General features: G+C 36.8%; 1 protein-coding gene across 7 annotated transcripts in view; it reads right to left on the bottom strand.

The window, feature by feature from the left end:
• The window catches only part of LOC310903822 (uncharacterized protein), a 255975-nt gene that overhangs the window by 91183 nt on the left and 150882 nt on the right, over window positions 1-13910 (bottom strand). For 2 of the 7 annotated variants that reach the window (XR_014587839.1, XR_014587841.1), the window contains 2 exons: window positions 8494-8661; window positions 4740-4834 (listed from right to left, as the gene is read on the bottom strand). The exons of 1 other annotated variant lie outside the window; for it this stretch is intronic. Coding sequence is in view for 3 of the 6 variants with exons in the window: in XM_083847771.1 (XP_083703897.1) it covers window positions 8610-8661; window positions 10552-10612 (113 nt within the window). In the remaining 3 variants the exon portion in view is untranslated. Of the gene's footprint in view, window positions 1-1546; window positions 4835-8493; window positions 8662-9465; window positions 9557-9638; window positions 9756-10551; window positions 11075-13910 lie in introns of all 7 variants that reach the window. 4 more of the 7 variants (XM_083847772.1, XM_083847773.1, XR_014587842.1 and 1 more) reach the window with 3 other exon arrangements.

Below are 13910 nucleotides of genomic sequence, written 5' to 3'. Positions count from 1 at the left end.
AAGTCTGTACCACACAACACTGAACTTTTGCAAGGGCTTGTTTCTGTTGTTTTATTTTAAACCCATGTTACACAAGAGTTTTATGATATTTGCTTGTTTGTGTTTTCTCCTCTGTATTCACATATTTTATCTACACAGCCACTAATTCTTGATATAAATGATGCTAAGCAGTAAAGTATGGTCCATTAACTTGATTTTTAAAAGTATCTAAAATTTATGCAGTGATTTAAATAATAATATAAATTATATTAAGTATGTGCAGCAGCAAAGGGTACGGCCTCCTAAACAGAATGAATTTCTCCTTGGAGAGCACTGATTAGTTCATTTTTCCTAATGAATCTTCCGTTATAGTCAGAAGTTCCTTTTTTTCCCCCCTCACTGTCTCACTTATGAAGCATGCATATGTATATATGTTAGTTCCATTTATATATTTGATAGCTAGATTAAGTGGTATCCTACTTATCCTACTTCACCTCCACAAAGGGCACAGTACTTCTCAAGGTGGTAGCTGCATTTCTTAGGTGGGGGAAACTGAGGCCAAGGTAGCCCATCTGTGGGTTCTCGACCTGCTCAATCTATGGGCTGACCACCTCCGAACATACAATCCGTTGCTAAAATAGAGTCTAGAGAAATGTGGATGAATACTGTCGTTTCTCTCGATGAAATGTATTGTTGAGGCCAATTAGAAGGTGTTGTCCATTAAAACTGATCTAGCAGTTATTGCTCTGTCAAAAAGATGTAGCAGATGGCTTTGCACTGCTTTCTCGAGCATCTAGCAATGCACCTCTGCTTCTCCTCTCCCCTCACTCTACTTATTGACACCATGCTTCCCCAGGGCAGGGAGAAGTCCCCTTGTTGCCTCGCACGTGCTTTCCGTACTCCTAGACGACAGGCTGCCATCTGGCCTAATGAGCTTTGAAACAAACTGCCTTCAAGATAACTTTCTTTTACTTGCAGTGACGTTCCTTTGGTGGTTGTTTACCAGCACCCTGGCCATTTAGACTGTAGTTTAAGATGCATCACGGTTGTTGTTTTTTTCCCCTAGAAATATCAATGTAGGTAGTGCTTTCCAATAAGTGGACATTAATTCATGCTAAATTACAGTGGGATTCCCATGAAATTACATATTACATCCACATGAATACTGAAAGAAATCATTATGATTAATGGTATAATTTATATGTGCACGTTGATGAAAGAATCATAATCTAGACTAAATTAGTAGAGATTTATGTACTAATAATTTTGTTGTGCTCTAAGGTCCAGATGAAAACCAACTAAGTGATGTTGTATTGACAGCCAGTTCACATTAGCATACCTTAAAGGGATAGTAAAACAGTATCAAATAAACAATTTCTAATGTACATTAACTTCATTTTACTTTTTTTTTTTCCCTGCAGAATCCTTATTTATGGCACTGCTAGGACTAACGTTTCCATCCCTTTCATCTTCACATATATGCCAAAGAATCTACGTAGATGAGATGAATGGAAATATTTAAACATAAAATAACTGACTTTTAACAGAGCAAAGTAAACAAACTGACCTGCTCTGCCCATGTGCTTCTGAGTGCGTGAAGGCCATGTGGCTGCGCGCAGGGAGGAGGAATTTGATGCCTTTCAAGAGAGCTGGTGCAGCTCTCCCCAAAGCTCATGGCACCCCAGCTCCCTACTGAGGACGGCCGTGGAAGTACCCTATGCTTATCCAAACTACCCGTGTTGTTGACAGCCACACCACACCTGAGCCACTCACCAGCTGTATCCCAAACATTCAGTGCACTCCTGTCTTAAACACAACCTTTATTGCTTTTTTATTGCTTAATGCAGACAATAGAGTCATGGAATTTGGGGAGTAAAGGCACCATGAAATGAATTCATCCTTGATTTGCCATATAGGAAAATACCAGCAGAAGCACCTTTCTCATTGGAAATATTTTTTGAAGTGTTTATTGCTCAAACTGAAGCACAACTGAAGCTGATGGTAATGCAGGCCTTTTGGAAACTCAGTCTGTGTTGCAGGGACCATGTACCAGTGTCACACAGTCACCTTGTGCAGTTCAAAATGCCGCTGATGGTAAACATATGAGATAAAGTGCATTACTTAATATTCTAAAGAGAGGGTTGTGAATCATTTTACATTAATCACTAAAGCAAATGTTTATAAAATGCATCTCTGTGTATAATCACCAGCTGATCTTACCTCTGAAATTCTTATGAGAAATAGAAAGTGGAACATACATTAAATTCTATTTCAGTTCCATTTTAAAAAGGATAAATTGCTGACTGGCAAAAATCTGTGATATTTTTTTCCTAGGATGCTCTTAGAACATCATCCTTTTCATATATTCTTTAAAGAAATAATCTAATTTAGTCAAAACAGTCCTATGTTTTTGCAATAACTTACTTTATTAATCTATAGCAACTCGGATAGGACTCCTCCCCAGGGAGTTGAGACTAAACTATTTGTAGTTTCCTAGAAGCAAACATCCCCTGAGCTCTGTGTCTGAGACTGTAGTGAGATGAGACAACAGCAGCACTACTACTGTACATTAGTAATTTAAACAAGATCCAGAATGTCTTCCCCTCCATCTTCCCTTTTTATGTTAAAATGTTAAAATTTGCTATTTTAACATTTTGCTGCTGGGGACACATTTTCTTTGTAGCGCAAATACGAGAGGCGGTGTTTTAAATTTTATACAATCTCAGATACATTAGTTTATAACAAAGACTGTTGGAGGATTAACTCTCTTCTAAAGGGAGCCCAATGTCAATTTGCAAAAGGAGAAATTACTAGTGGCAACATACTAATGATAAGCAGCCTTTTTCTATACATTTTACCTAGCTATTATTTATGGAACCTGGAGCCACCACTATACATTATGCAGAATAATACCAAACTAATTTTCAAAATCCTTGCTTAAAACTTAACTCAAGGGAAAGACCTCTTGATCTTATAAAAGGCATTATTGCCGGAGATTAAACTGCTTGATGCTATGTATTGTTCTAGCTGTAGTCAAGAGGGAATATTAATTGAGATGTTCCATGGATTACAGTGTGTATTCCACAGTGGTTTGCATGTTTCCTGGTGGTCTTTCCAACAGGAATAGCACAAATGAGGGGAATAAGACAGATCATTTTGAACCTTAGTTGTTAAGCCATTGTTCTGTCATGCACAAAAGGTAATGCTTGGTTGATTTGCTTTATTTCTGAGCTGTTCTGATTTCTTCCCTGTGCACCTAATCTCCGCCACTTCCTCTGTGAGTCATCAGCAGCTGGACCCAGTGAAACCACAGGAATTGGCTCCTGGTAAAGAGCTCTAATGGTGCTATTACTCAAGTTCAAATCTCTTTAAGCCTAGTAAAGAAGCATCATGAGTCATATGGTACAGACAAGAGTTCTTTTGCATTTGCTTCTTTAGGAAAATCAAAACCCATGCTTTGCTTTTTCAAAGTGATTACAATGGGTGGCTCCTGTACCTATCTCTCTCTGCCTGTCCTTTGCAGTAAGGATGAAATGTTATTTTTCTTTGAATTCCTCATTACTTTTTCCTTGTACTTAACCATTGTATTGTCTATAATTTAAAGCAAGTTCTTAAAAAATGAAACAACAAAAAAATTTACAACCATTTAGCTCTTCCCTTTCTGCTCGTTTTCATTGCACAGAAGTGCAATGTGATTCACACATCCGATTCAGCTGATTTGATTAGTTGTTGCTGCCATACACCTGCTGCTGTCACGGCAGTAGTCTGTATTTGTGGCATACATTCCTGCTGTCTGACAGAACAGGTGGATATTGTACAGTAGATTGAAAAGAATGGTTTGAATGGTAATTGTTCTGCATCCCTGTTACACAAACCCAGCAAAAGTTGGGTCCATAAAATGAGTCTCTCATGATTTGCCTGCAGTTACTAGGATGGTCACATATCTTATTTAAACTAAGGCCAGATTTTCAACTGTAGAAGAGAATAACATCGTCAAATGAAATGTATAGTTTGAGATGGTCGGACATTGTTCATAACCTCTGTTCATTTCTGATTCTCAGACTTTTCTATACAAGACAATTTGAAGACTTCGGAGAGCTCTGGGGGATCTCTTTGACTCTTGGTAGGAGTTCCTTTCCTCTCCTTCAATTAAAACAAGTCATCCTTAACATTTAAAAACGGTCCTTATTAAAAGAATATCTCAGTTATTATCCTCTCAGAGTAGCATTTTGCCTTCTGATGAAGTCTTACATGCTGGTTGTAGGAGCTTTACTGAATTGTAATGTAATGCTGCTCTGCATAGTCTGTGACAGCATGTTACAATGGGCAGTAGAAGAAAAGGAAAAAATGAAAGAAAAAAGGAGAACAGGGAAAGGAAGGGAAAAACACAAAGGGAGATTATTGTTCAGTTTACTGAGCAGAGTAAACTATATGGCAGTTGACAGAGATCCTCTTGCAAAGTGGAGGGGCACCTCTGACTATCAAGGTCTTTGAATTATCTGTAAAACATGACACAGGGATACCCTGAAATTCCACATGCTTCATGAGTCGAAAGTATTTCAATGAAATAGTGAGGAACAACACAAGTAGCAGTTAACTGGTAGGAAGAACTGGAGAAACCAAATACAGAAAATACAAAACCTAAAGAGAGGTAAAATGAAACTGCAGTCTCTGAATCAGATCCTTTATTTATTAGCACAGTTGTATTTAAATGGATTAAGAGCTCCAACACAGGCATTCCCAAGTTGCAATCCACATACCACAAGTCATACGCAAGTGTCTGCAATGGTGGCTTGTGACCCCATGTAGCGCTCCAGGCTGAGACTGCTGTCACTACTGTTGCTGATGGCAGTAGCTGGCAAGGAAAAGTTTGAAAATTATCGTCCTAACAGACAAACAGCTTTCCCTTTCATGCAAGATATTCATTTTAGTCAAATAGTGTGCCTCATCTAAAGTACACCTATTATTCCTCCAGTTTGAACAAACCTATGTTTTTATACTATAAATGCGATCTAAATACCAACTTACCAGCAGTGCCAAAATTTAGAATTGATTACTTCTGCCTAAGCAAAGATAGTGCTATTTCTCTTGATATATTTTCCAAGCTAGCTATTAAATCAGTGGCAGATTGTAAGTTATGAATCTGCAGTAGAAAAATCCAACAAATATTTGAAGCCAATATTGTGCACATTTTTAATGTGCACTTTTTCAAATATGCTCATCTGAGCTGTTTGTTCTGAATTTGTTTTTCTAAAGGCAGGGAAAAAGCATAAACTGATAAAATTTTAGGTGGACTGCAATTCTCTAACTTGGAAACTTTACAAAGCTTTATGGCATTTATTTCAAATTAATTGATTCAAGTATTTTGTGTGCAAACTTTAGAATGATTAATTTGTTCAGCCTTTACCTTTTAGCTATACAGTTGACAATAGTGTTTTAAAAATTGTGATACTGACAATTTTCCAACTATCAGGTACATAGAGATAAAGCAGAACCAAAGAGCTTTCAGTTTTCATCCAATTCTAACAGATTTAGAATTCTAAACAGACGTATTTGTTTTACAGTAGAAGCTGGTTTCATATTCTCAAAAATGTAAACAATTTGCAGCTGCTTGATTTTTTGATACTATCATAAATATTCATGACAATTTTCCAAGATCCACAAATATAAGGTGACCGTACACCAAAAAAAAAAAAAAAAAAAAAAAAAAGACTTGGGTTGTATAGAGCACAAGTCATCACTTTTTCACCTTTCTAAGAATTACACAGACAGCTGCAAAGTCTGCACTCCCCATCACATGCAGGGCTTCTGGCACATGTTTTTCTGTGTATTTTGAATAGAACCAATGAAAAGCCACTACATTAAAGCTGTGCTAGAGGAGAGTCTGATAGCATGGTTTTGGTACAAGTATAACGTCCCTGAGATAAATTGTTAGATGTGTGATCGATAGCTCTGAACACGACTTTTAATTACAGTACTACGTATTTTTTAGTTTGCACCACAACAGTTTTCTGGCCATAAGAATGGTAAGAAAATTGAATGCCAGTGGATGGAAAAATTAAAAAAATAATAATAAAAATCACAACTGGCAAAGCTAACTATTCTGTTTGCAATTGTATTAGTTGTTCAGCAAATAACGCTGACACTAAATTATACAAAAATATATCACATTCTGTGACATTTTATTACATGACAAGATACTGTATTATCCTAACTTTACGTAACAAACAGGTACATCTTGCTCACCTTTGCAAAGTTCTGTTTTTTTTCATACAATTTTCTCCTTCAGTATTTCCACATACAGTCTATAACAGGTAATGTTTGTGTTTCAGGTGAATTTTTTATGTTTCTAAAACTAATAAAAGACTGTATACGGAGACAGTAATTGCATCAGTACCACCAGCCAGTCAGATAAGCCAGCGACGGGAAGGTAGGGGGTCCTGACTAATATGAGAAGATGTAAGAAAAGACTTGAGAAGGTGAAGTAATTCCACTCAGAAAGATGCAGGACTTTGAGGGAGTTGATCTTCAGTGGCATACATTGCTTAAAGTGATGCTGAATTACACCAGCTTGCCTTAAACATTTGGGTCATCTGATATGTAATTTAAGCACAGCCTACATGACCCAGATTTCTAATGATACATCTCAGCAAATAATGACTAAAATGACACATTAGTGACAAAAAACAGGATTTGTCCCCAGATTCATAGAACATTTTCCACTGAAGGACTGCATCCACAACACACTTTTTTCCTGGGGTAGTCACAAGGTATAAATAAATTACGGGTAATATTTTCGTAAGTACACATATGATTTAGAAATCCATGCCCCATTATTTAAATTGAACGAAAATGTTTAGAGTGATTTCAAAGAGACTGAGATGCCGAAGTACTATAAAAAAAAATCCCACTAGGTTCTTCTAACATTCAGTGTCTGACCATAAATGCTTAGATGTCCCTTTGATGGTCAGTGAGATCTAATCTACTTAGTATCCAAGCTGCTTTCAGAACTCTGAATTAGACCCCTAAACAACAAAAGTGCTTTTGAAAATGAGAGCTAGCAAAATCTTGTAGATATATTGGTTTTGTAAGTTAAGAGTAGCTGAAAATCTTAGCTGTAAGGTTCAACAACTTTAGGAGCCCTTGACCAAAAACCAACATTCTTCACCTATCAACATGAGAATGTAAACTAAGCACAGTCCTATAAACAGAGAGAATTGTCTAAGTTGATTTTCTTTTTCTCACTTAAAAACATGCTCATATTTACAGACCTAGGAATATTTTCCAAAAACTCTTTGGAACTTTTGCATATATAACAGTAGCTTAATTTTTTCCCTTAAATATGCCAAGTACTTTCAAAATTTTCACCCCAATTAAACAAATGAAGAACGATCTCCTAAGAAGAGCTGAAACAACATTGTATATTTTGATACATTTTTTATATATATTTTTTTCTGATGTGAAGCCTTTGTAGAGAAGGCAGTGATGTGTGTTATATACAGTCAACTGACTATTCATGTTTACAGGATACAATCCTCCAGTATGAAAGGTCTAAATTTTCTTTTTCTCCCTGTGGATTAACACAATTTGTCTTAAGCCTATGAGACCATGAGAACTACTGAAGTAAATTGAGAAAACAAATTTGACAACTAGGTACTAATTTTCCAAGCTAAATTTTTAACTGTGGATATGGGAATTCTCTATGACACTGAACACTATCCAGAAAGCTAAATGCTCAAAAAACAGTATTTATTGTTGGTATGAGAATAAGAAAATACCTCTGCCTGATTCTCCTTGAAAATATTAGTCAGGTCAGCGTAATGCAGTGCTGAGGATACTTGAGACAGATATATTATTTGTTAATGTTTACTTTATGATATGTATGCAACATTAAACACTTGGGTAGATATGCAGTTAATATGAAACCATGCCTAGGTACCTTTATGATTTTTTCCCGTCAAAGCACATACTAAACATACTTTCATGAAAACTACTTTTGGGAATAGAAAAACTGTGCACAGAGTGATTTTATTTTAAAACAAAATCAAATTTCCTAGCCTATTTCTCAGCAAGTCATATCCTTTTTACATTTCACAGAAATGACATGTCATTAGGAAATGATGCTACTCTTGGTTACGTGGGCATGTCATGTTACAGTACATTAGAAAACATGATGTGCTGACATAACCATGCATGACCATTATTCAAAAGACACGTTATATCCTGGCAGTTCAGTAAGAGGCATATTTCATTCTCAGCACACATATTCTGCACATATTATAATCTACACATGCAAAATGTAAAAGATAAGGAAAAAAATAAACAAAAAAGGAAACAGTGCAATCATGAAGTCAAATTACCCTTTATTCAGCATTCATCCAACTTCACATCTCAGTCCCCCCTTATACTGCATATGCAGAGTTTTCAGCATAGTCCCTGAGTGATCATTTATGCAAAACAAACCTCAAAAAATACAAATAATTATTTTTGAATACTAGTAGAAAATAAAATCACCTTTCTTTACCTCCATAGCTGTTATAGTTATCTTTGGATTTTATTCTTTCTCTGCTTTTGGTGTGCGTTAACATCTGGGACTCATCACGCTGTCCGGCATTTCAACAAAGATGATGTCACCGGTGCCAAATACTTTGACAAACATGGCTACTGCATAAATCTAAAGAACTGAAACACCAGACAAATTATGTTTATGATTAGAGACAAAATGAATCGTTTGTACCATGAGTTTAAGAGTTTAAGTACTTTAAACAGACTTCCTTTCCAGAGGGAAGACATTGACTTAAAACTGTAAAAGCAAGCTTTTTTTTTTTTTTAACTCTGAGAGTTTGGAAGAGCTTTTGATCTTCCAGTGTTCGTTACAACCTTGGGGAAGGTTAAGTTAACCCTTTGAACAAACATTCCTACTGGCTTCCAATGCACTCCAACAAATTAACTTAACCGCTAGCTAAATTGAATTCAAACTGCTCTTAGAGAACATGAACTGACATAGCTCAGCTCTGATGACAGGGAAATGAAAAAGAGTGAATTTGTTGCTGACATGCACCGAGGGGCCCAAACTCTCAATTCCTACGTCGGTGTGATTTCACCGCACAGAAGGGTAGGCGTGCAGTTGGCCAAGGTGTGAGTTGTGTGCTAGCGATGCAGAGACCCACGACACTGAGCACCACCTGCAGTGCTGCTGGCAGGGCAGGGAGTGGCAGGACAGTGACAGAGGACAGCTCTGTGCTAGGTTGCCTGGCCCCACCCTGCCGAGGGAGCAGTCGGCAGCTGCGGAGACCACTCCATCTACCACCTCTTCTCCAGCCACATGGAGGAATTTCTTTCTTAGCCTTTTCTTCCTGTGCACCCATCCGAAACCTAGCAGGCCTTTTCAAGGATTGCTTTGTTAAAGATATAATTCAAAAGGGAATTATTCAGTTCAGTACTGACCACTCCCACCAAGAGTTCACAAAAGCAGCATGACCCTACCAGTCTAGCAGGGAAGGAGACTCCCAAGAATGCAGGTTTATCAAGTGGAACGGCACCGTATGTGTTGCATTTCTCTTCTGCCAATGTTCACCTATGATTACAGGAATTGTGATCCATGGTTTCCCCAATAAGAGTGCAAACAAAAAAGATGAATAACAGAGGCATAGAATCACCTGGTCTTGCTATCAAGCCTAAACCTGGCACAGCACTGATTCTGAAGGGCAATAAGTGCACAGGGAACTTCTGTGACATGGTCACTGATTCATATTACAGCCGGCTTAATCATGTAACTACCAAACAAGCAGAGAAAGATGTATTTCAGCTAATGTATAAAAGTGAAATTCTAGAATACACATAAAATGGTAAAAAAGCAAACAAATTACAATATAGCAAAGGTGTCAGATAAGGATTTGAGTCCTTTAATCACATTGCTAATAAAGTTTGAATAAAATTAAGTCACCACCATTTATTATACCAGACAGAGTACAAGTTCAAATATTAAGCTAAAAAATGATTAACTCAGCTTTCAGCTGGCTCCGAAAGCATTCATCTGCACTTGATATTGGTGAATACTTTCACACCAGCAACTATTACTTTCAGCCCTCGGGTACAACATCTTGCACCCAGAAGCAGCAGGAACACATTTTTTTTTTCCCACACACAGGAATATTAACCTTTATACGACTATAATATCTCCTTACGCTTAGCCATGCCAGTATTTTCCTTTTGCTTTCTACCATATGCCTTAGTTTAAAATCTCTCTGATAAAACTAAAAGGACAGGGAATTTTATAAAACAGAATAATCCTGCTGAACATGCAATTAATTAACTGAAACATGCAGATGGATATTTTTGAAAGCTCTTACAGGCTCTAGACAAACACAGTGAGATAACAATGGCAAATTGTTTGGCTTACTAATTGTAACCAAATGTATGCCATTCTATCAAAACATTCTCAGGAGGATATCAAAGACTCTTTTTTAAGTAAACATTTTGTGTCATCCTTTTACTGAATGGAACAAGGGTCTCTAATAAAAATAGTGTATATCAAGGACCCTCAAAGAGGTTTATATACGTATTACTGACCTTTGAAAATGCAGCCTGAGAGGTACATTAATAATTTCACCCAGCTGAGCAATAAACATTCCTGCCAAAAGAATTATGTAAAATTACATAAACCCTTTTTAAAGAGAATACGTTTCAAGGAGATGTAAAGTATAGACTCAGTTACTTCAGCTTTTTTCTTTTTTCCTTTTTTTTTTTTAAAAGCTGTGTTCTACAGAAAGCATTTTAGTGTGTAAAATTTCTCTCCTTGTAAAATACTCCAAAGAGAAGCCAAAATTCAAACCTGATTTTAATGCATAGTACCTAAGTGGCATATGGTGCAAACTACAGAAAGTTTAGCATTGAGAAATAAGCAAACCACAGCCAAAATAGAAAGGCTTTTGACGTCTGAAGCAATTCATAGAACAGCAATGAACAGATAAAGGCAAATACTTTTTCATCATGGGATACTTTAACTTTTAAATAGAATATGTAATCCAAAGGGAGTTACCAAATAGTTAAAGCACTTGATCATTCTTAAAATGCAGATTGCAGTGCTGGAATGCTGAGAAAGAAAGGAAAAAACAAACAAACAAACAAAAGCAATTAAACACTTTTAAAAGAACCTTACAGTATAGCAATGGATCTAAGTCTCGGGAATTACATTAGTAAAACATTCATGCATGTTCCTGTTCAAACTTCACAGAAGAGTACCTTCCTTAAACAAATAGGCTAAAATTAAGAATCTTAAGGATAAACACCAGTGTTTTGTCAGATCTGTCTTCTGTAATAAGTAAATCTGTTCTTCAATTTTCCCCAAGATGCTCAAAAAATCCTTATTCTAAAAAATAGTAAACATTACATAAATTTCATTCACACAGAATAAATACCTGAATGGAAAAAAATATGCTGCCATGGGGTCTGAACTAAGAAGTTTTATGCATGAAACTATAGGGAATTTCAGCTTTGTACAATGCTGCAATAGTTCTTTCCTGGCATTTCTGAGAATTCCTAGTATAAATATAACAAGAAAAAACTGCTTGATTGCAACTTGATTTTTAGAATCAGAAAGGAGCTCCCTCAAACAGATTTTTAGCACAGATTCCTCTAATAAACCTGCAAAATGTTTTCTCAAAACTTGCTCTAGAGAAGCTTACAGGAAACTTGGACGAAATTTTCAAGATCCTAGAAAAAGTGATGACATTGCTAGTTACCAACTCATTCCTCATAGTTCTTTAATTAGTTCTGACATCCATGAGTCAAGGCTGCAGGAAATGCTCCCAATATTAGTGGAAAAACAGGTGTAAGAGGCTGAGATGGTGGCTGACAGGATTACCACCCTCAGAAAGGCAGGGTTGCCGTAATATTGTTTCTCTTCATCTTCCCTTTCTTTCTTCCTTCTAGTCGGTGTACAGACTGTAAAATGAGCACTACAGAAATGTGAAAAGAGAGAACTTTCTTCTGGTCCTTCTATCCTTTATAAATCTATCTATCTACAAAAAACAGAATAAAAATCAAAGTGCATAAAAGTTTTTGCATAAGAACAACCAGGCTGCAAGAGACCAAAGGTCTCTCAAGCAGAGTACCACCTCCAGCAGCAGCCAGTAGCAGAAACGTGGGGAAGAGCAGAGGAACCTGGCTTGTACTTAAGAGATCCCTCTGCCTGATTGTACTTTTCCCAGCCACTGGCACACAGTGTGCTTGGGACTTCCTTTGGTTGCTGGAGGCCAGGCTGTTCAGTAGCTCTCTCATGGCTCTCTCTTTATCCTCACTAACCTGTCACTTTTGCCAAGGGATAGTATAGGGCAAAACAGGGATGATTGTCGATGAGAAGAAAGAGCAAGAGGAAATTCTTTAAAGAGTGGTTGGTGCATGTGCTGCTCAAGAACCAAAGCAGAGGAGTAAGGTCCGTAACTCCAGAGAGGGAATTGCAAAGCCCCATGCAATTGTTTAGCCACTGAGGGCTGATCTACGTCACACAGGTTTAGCTGCACAACGTCCAGTCCTAACTAATTGCAGTTCTAATCGTAATCATTTTAGTTGTGATTTTTAAAATTATTGTTACTCCTTTGTATTCAGAAGGCTGGTAAGTTGTTGATCTTACAGAAGCATAGGCAGATTCAGTTTCTATAGAAAACTTAGTGGTATGTACAATGGGCAGTTCAAAGCACGGCACTAAACCATAGCAACAAGGAATTAAATTATAGTTAAGGGCATGACCTTCCTAGATGAAAGACAACTAACGGCATTTTTTTCCACAGATTTCTTTAAAATTTCATAAAAGAAAATCATCAACTAATGCAAGTGAGCCCTAGAGCTGCTTTAACATTAATTTCATTGGAGATGCGGTACTAGTGATATGACCAAAAGAATGAAATAATAGGAAATGGGAAGCTGAAATACTGGAGGGAAAAGAAGTACTTTTAAAATTTCTGCTGGCAGTATCCAATAATCAATTTAATAATTCAATGTCTAAAATGTTCCTCACAGATTTTTTTTTTCAAGATTTGCTGTTTATTTTTACTTTCTACAGGCCTGATGTTTCCTTTCAGACTTTCCTTCTAGATTGGAGCTATATGAGACTGACAGCTTCGGAGGTATACAAAATCATTCAAGTAACCGTATATTCAAGGATTTGGTGCTACATTCCAGCTGTTCTTTGGAAGAGCAAAGGCTTGGGAATTACCACATGAAAAATGAAAAGAGTTGGCAAGGACTACTAATTAGTTTGGAAGAAACTGTATTATCATGATATACTAATAGAAATAAAACTGGCGAAAAGAAAATCTGCCTTTTCTTAGGTAGAATTCTTCTATGTCCCACCTCATCATAACAATGACCGTGTTAGAATTGCTCAGGTAGATAACAATCTGAAATTATTCATTAAGACAAATTACTACAACCTCCTGCCTATATTCATTCCAATTTTATTACTACGTAAGAAATCCCACTGTCTTCGCTGCAATTAATCAGAGCCAGTATGAGTGCAAATGGAAGAATCAGGCCCAATATAGCCACAGGACATAGATGTTTAGCAGTGGCTCCAAGCATACTTTCCCCCCCTCTTTGCTAAAGTTTGGCAGCTTTCTTTCAGTCCATTTCTATCAAATAGTTTATATTAATGAGATAAAGAATTTTATGGCTCACAGTCTGGAATGTCTTCCTCTAGATCTTGGAAAGATTTAACACAATGATGAATAAGCATCTTCAATTTTTAATTTATATTATTAAAACACTCTGTTATGATCAACAAGTTTGTGGGTTCATTTTAGTTTCATCTGAATGACAAACTATATTCTGACTGCAGCATTTCAGACTATACCTGCAAAATATCAGGCTCCAGATCAAGATAATTTTCTCCCTTCCTTTCCTGTTTCCCCCTCCTCCTGCATTCTTCTGCT

This window comes from Anser anser, assembly GCF_964211835.1.
Source record: "Anser anser genome assembly, chromosome: 9".
Classification (NCBI taxonomy): Eukaryota; Metazoa; Chordata; class Aves; order Anseriformes; family Anatidae; genus Anser; species Anser anser.
This window is presented reverse-complemented; position numbering and strand designations above follow the sequence as displayed.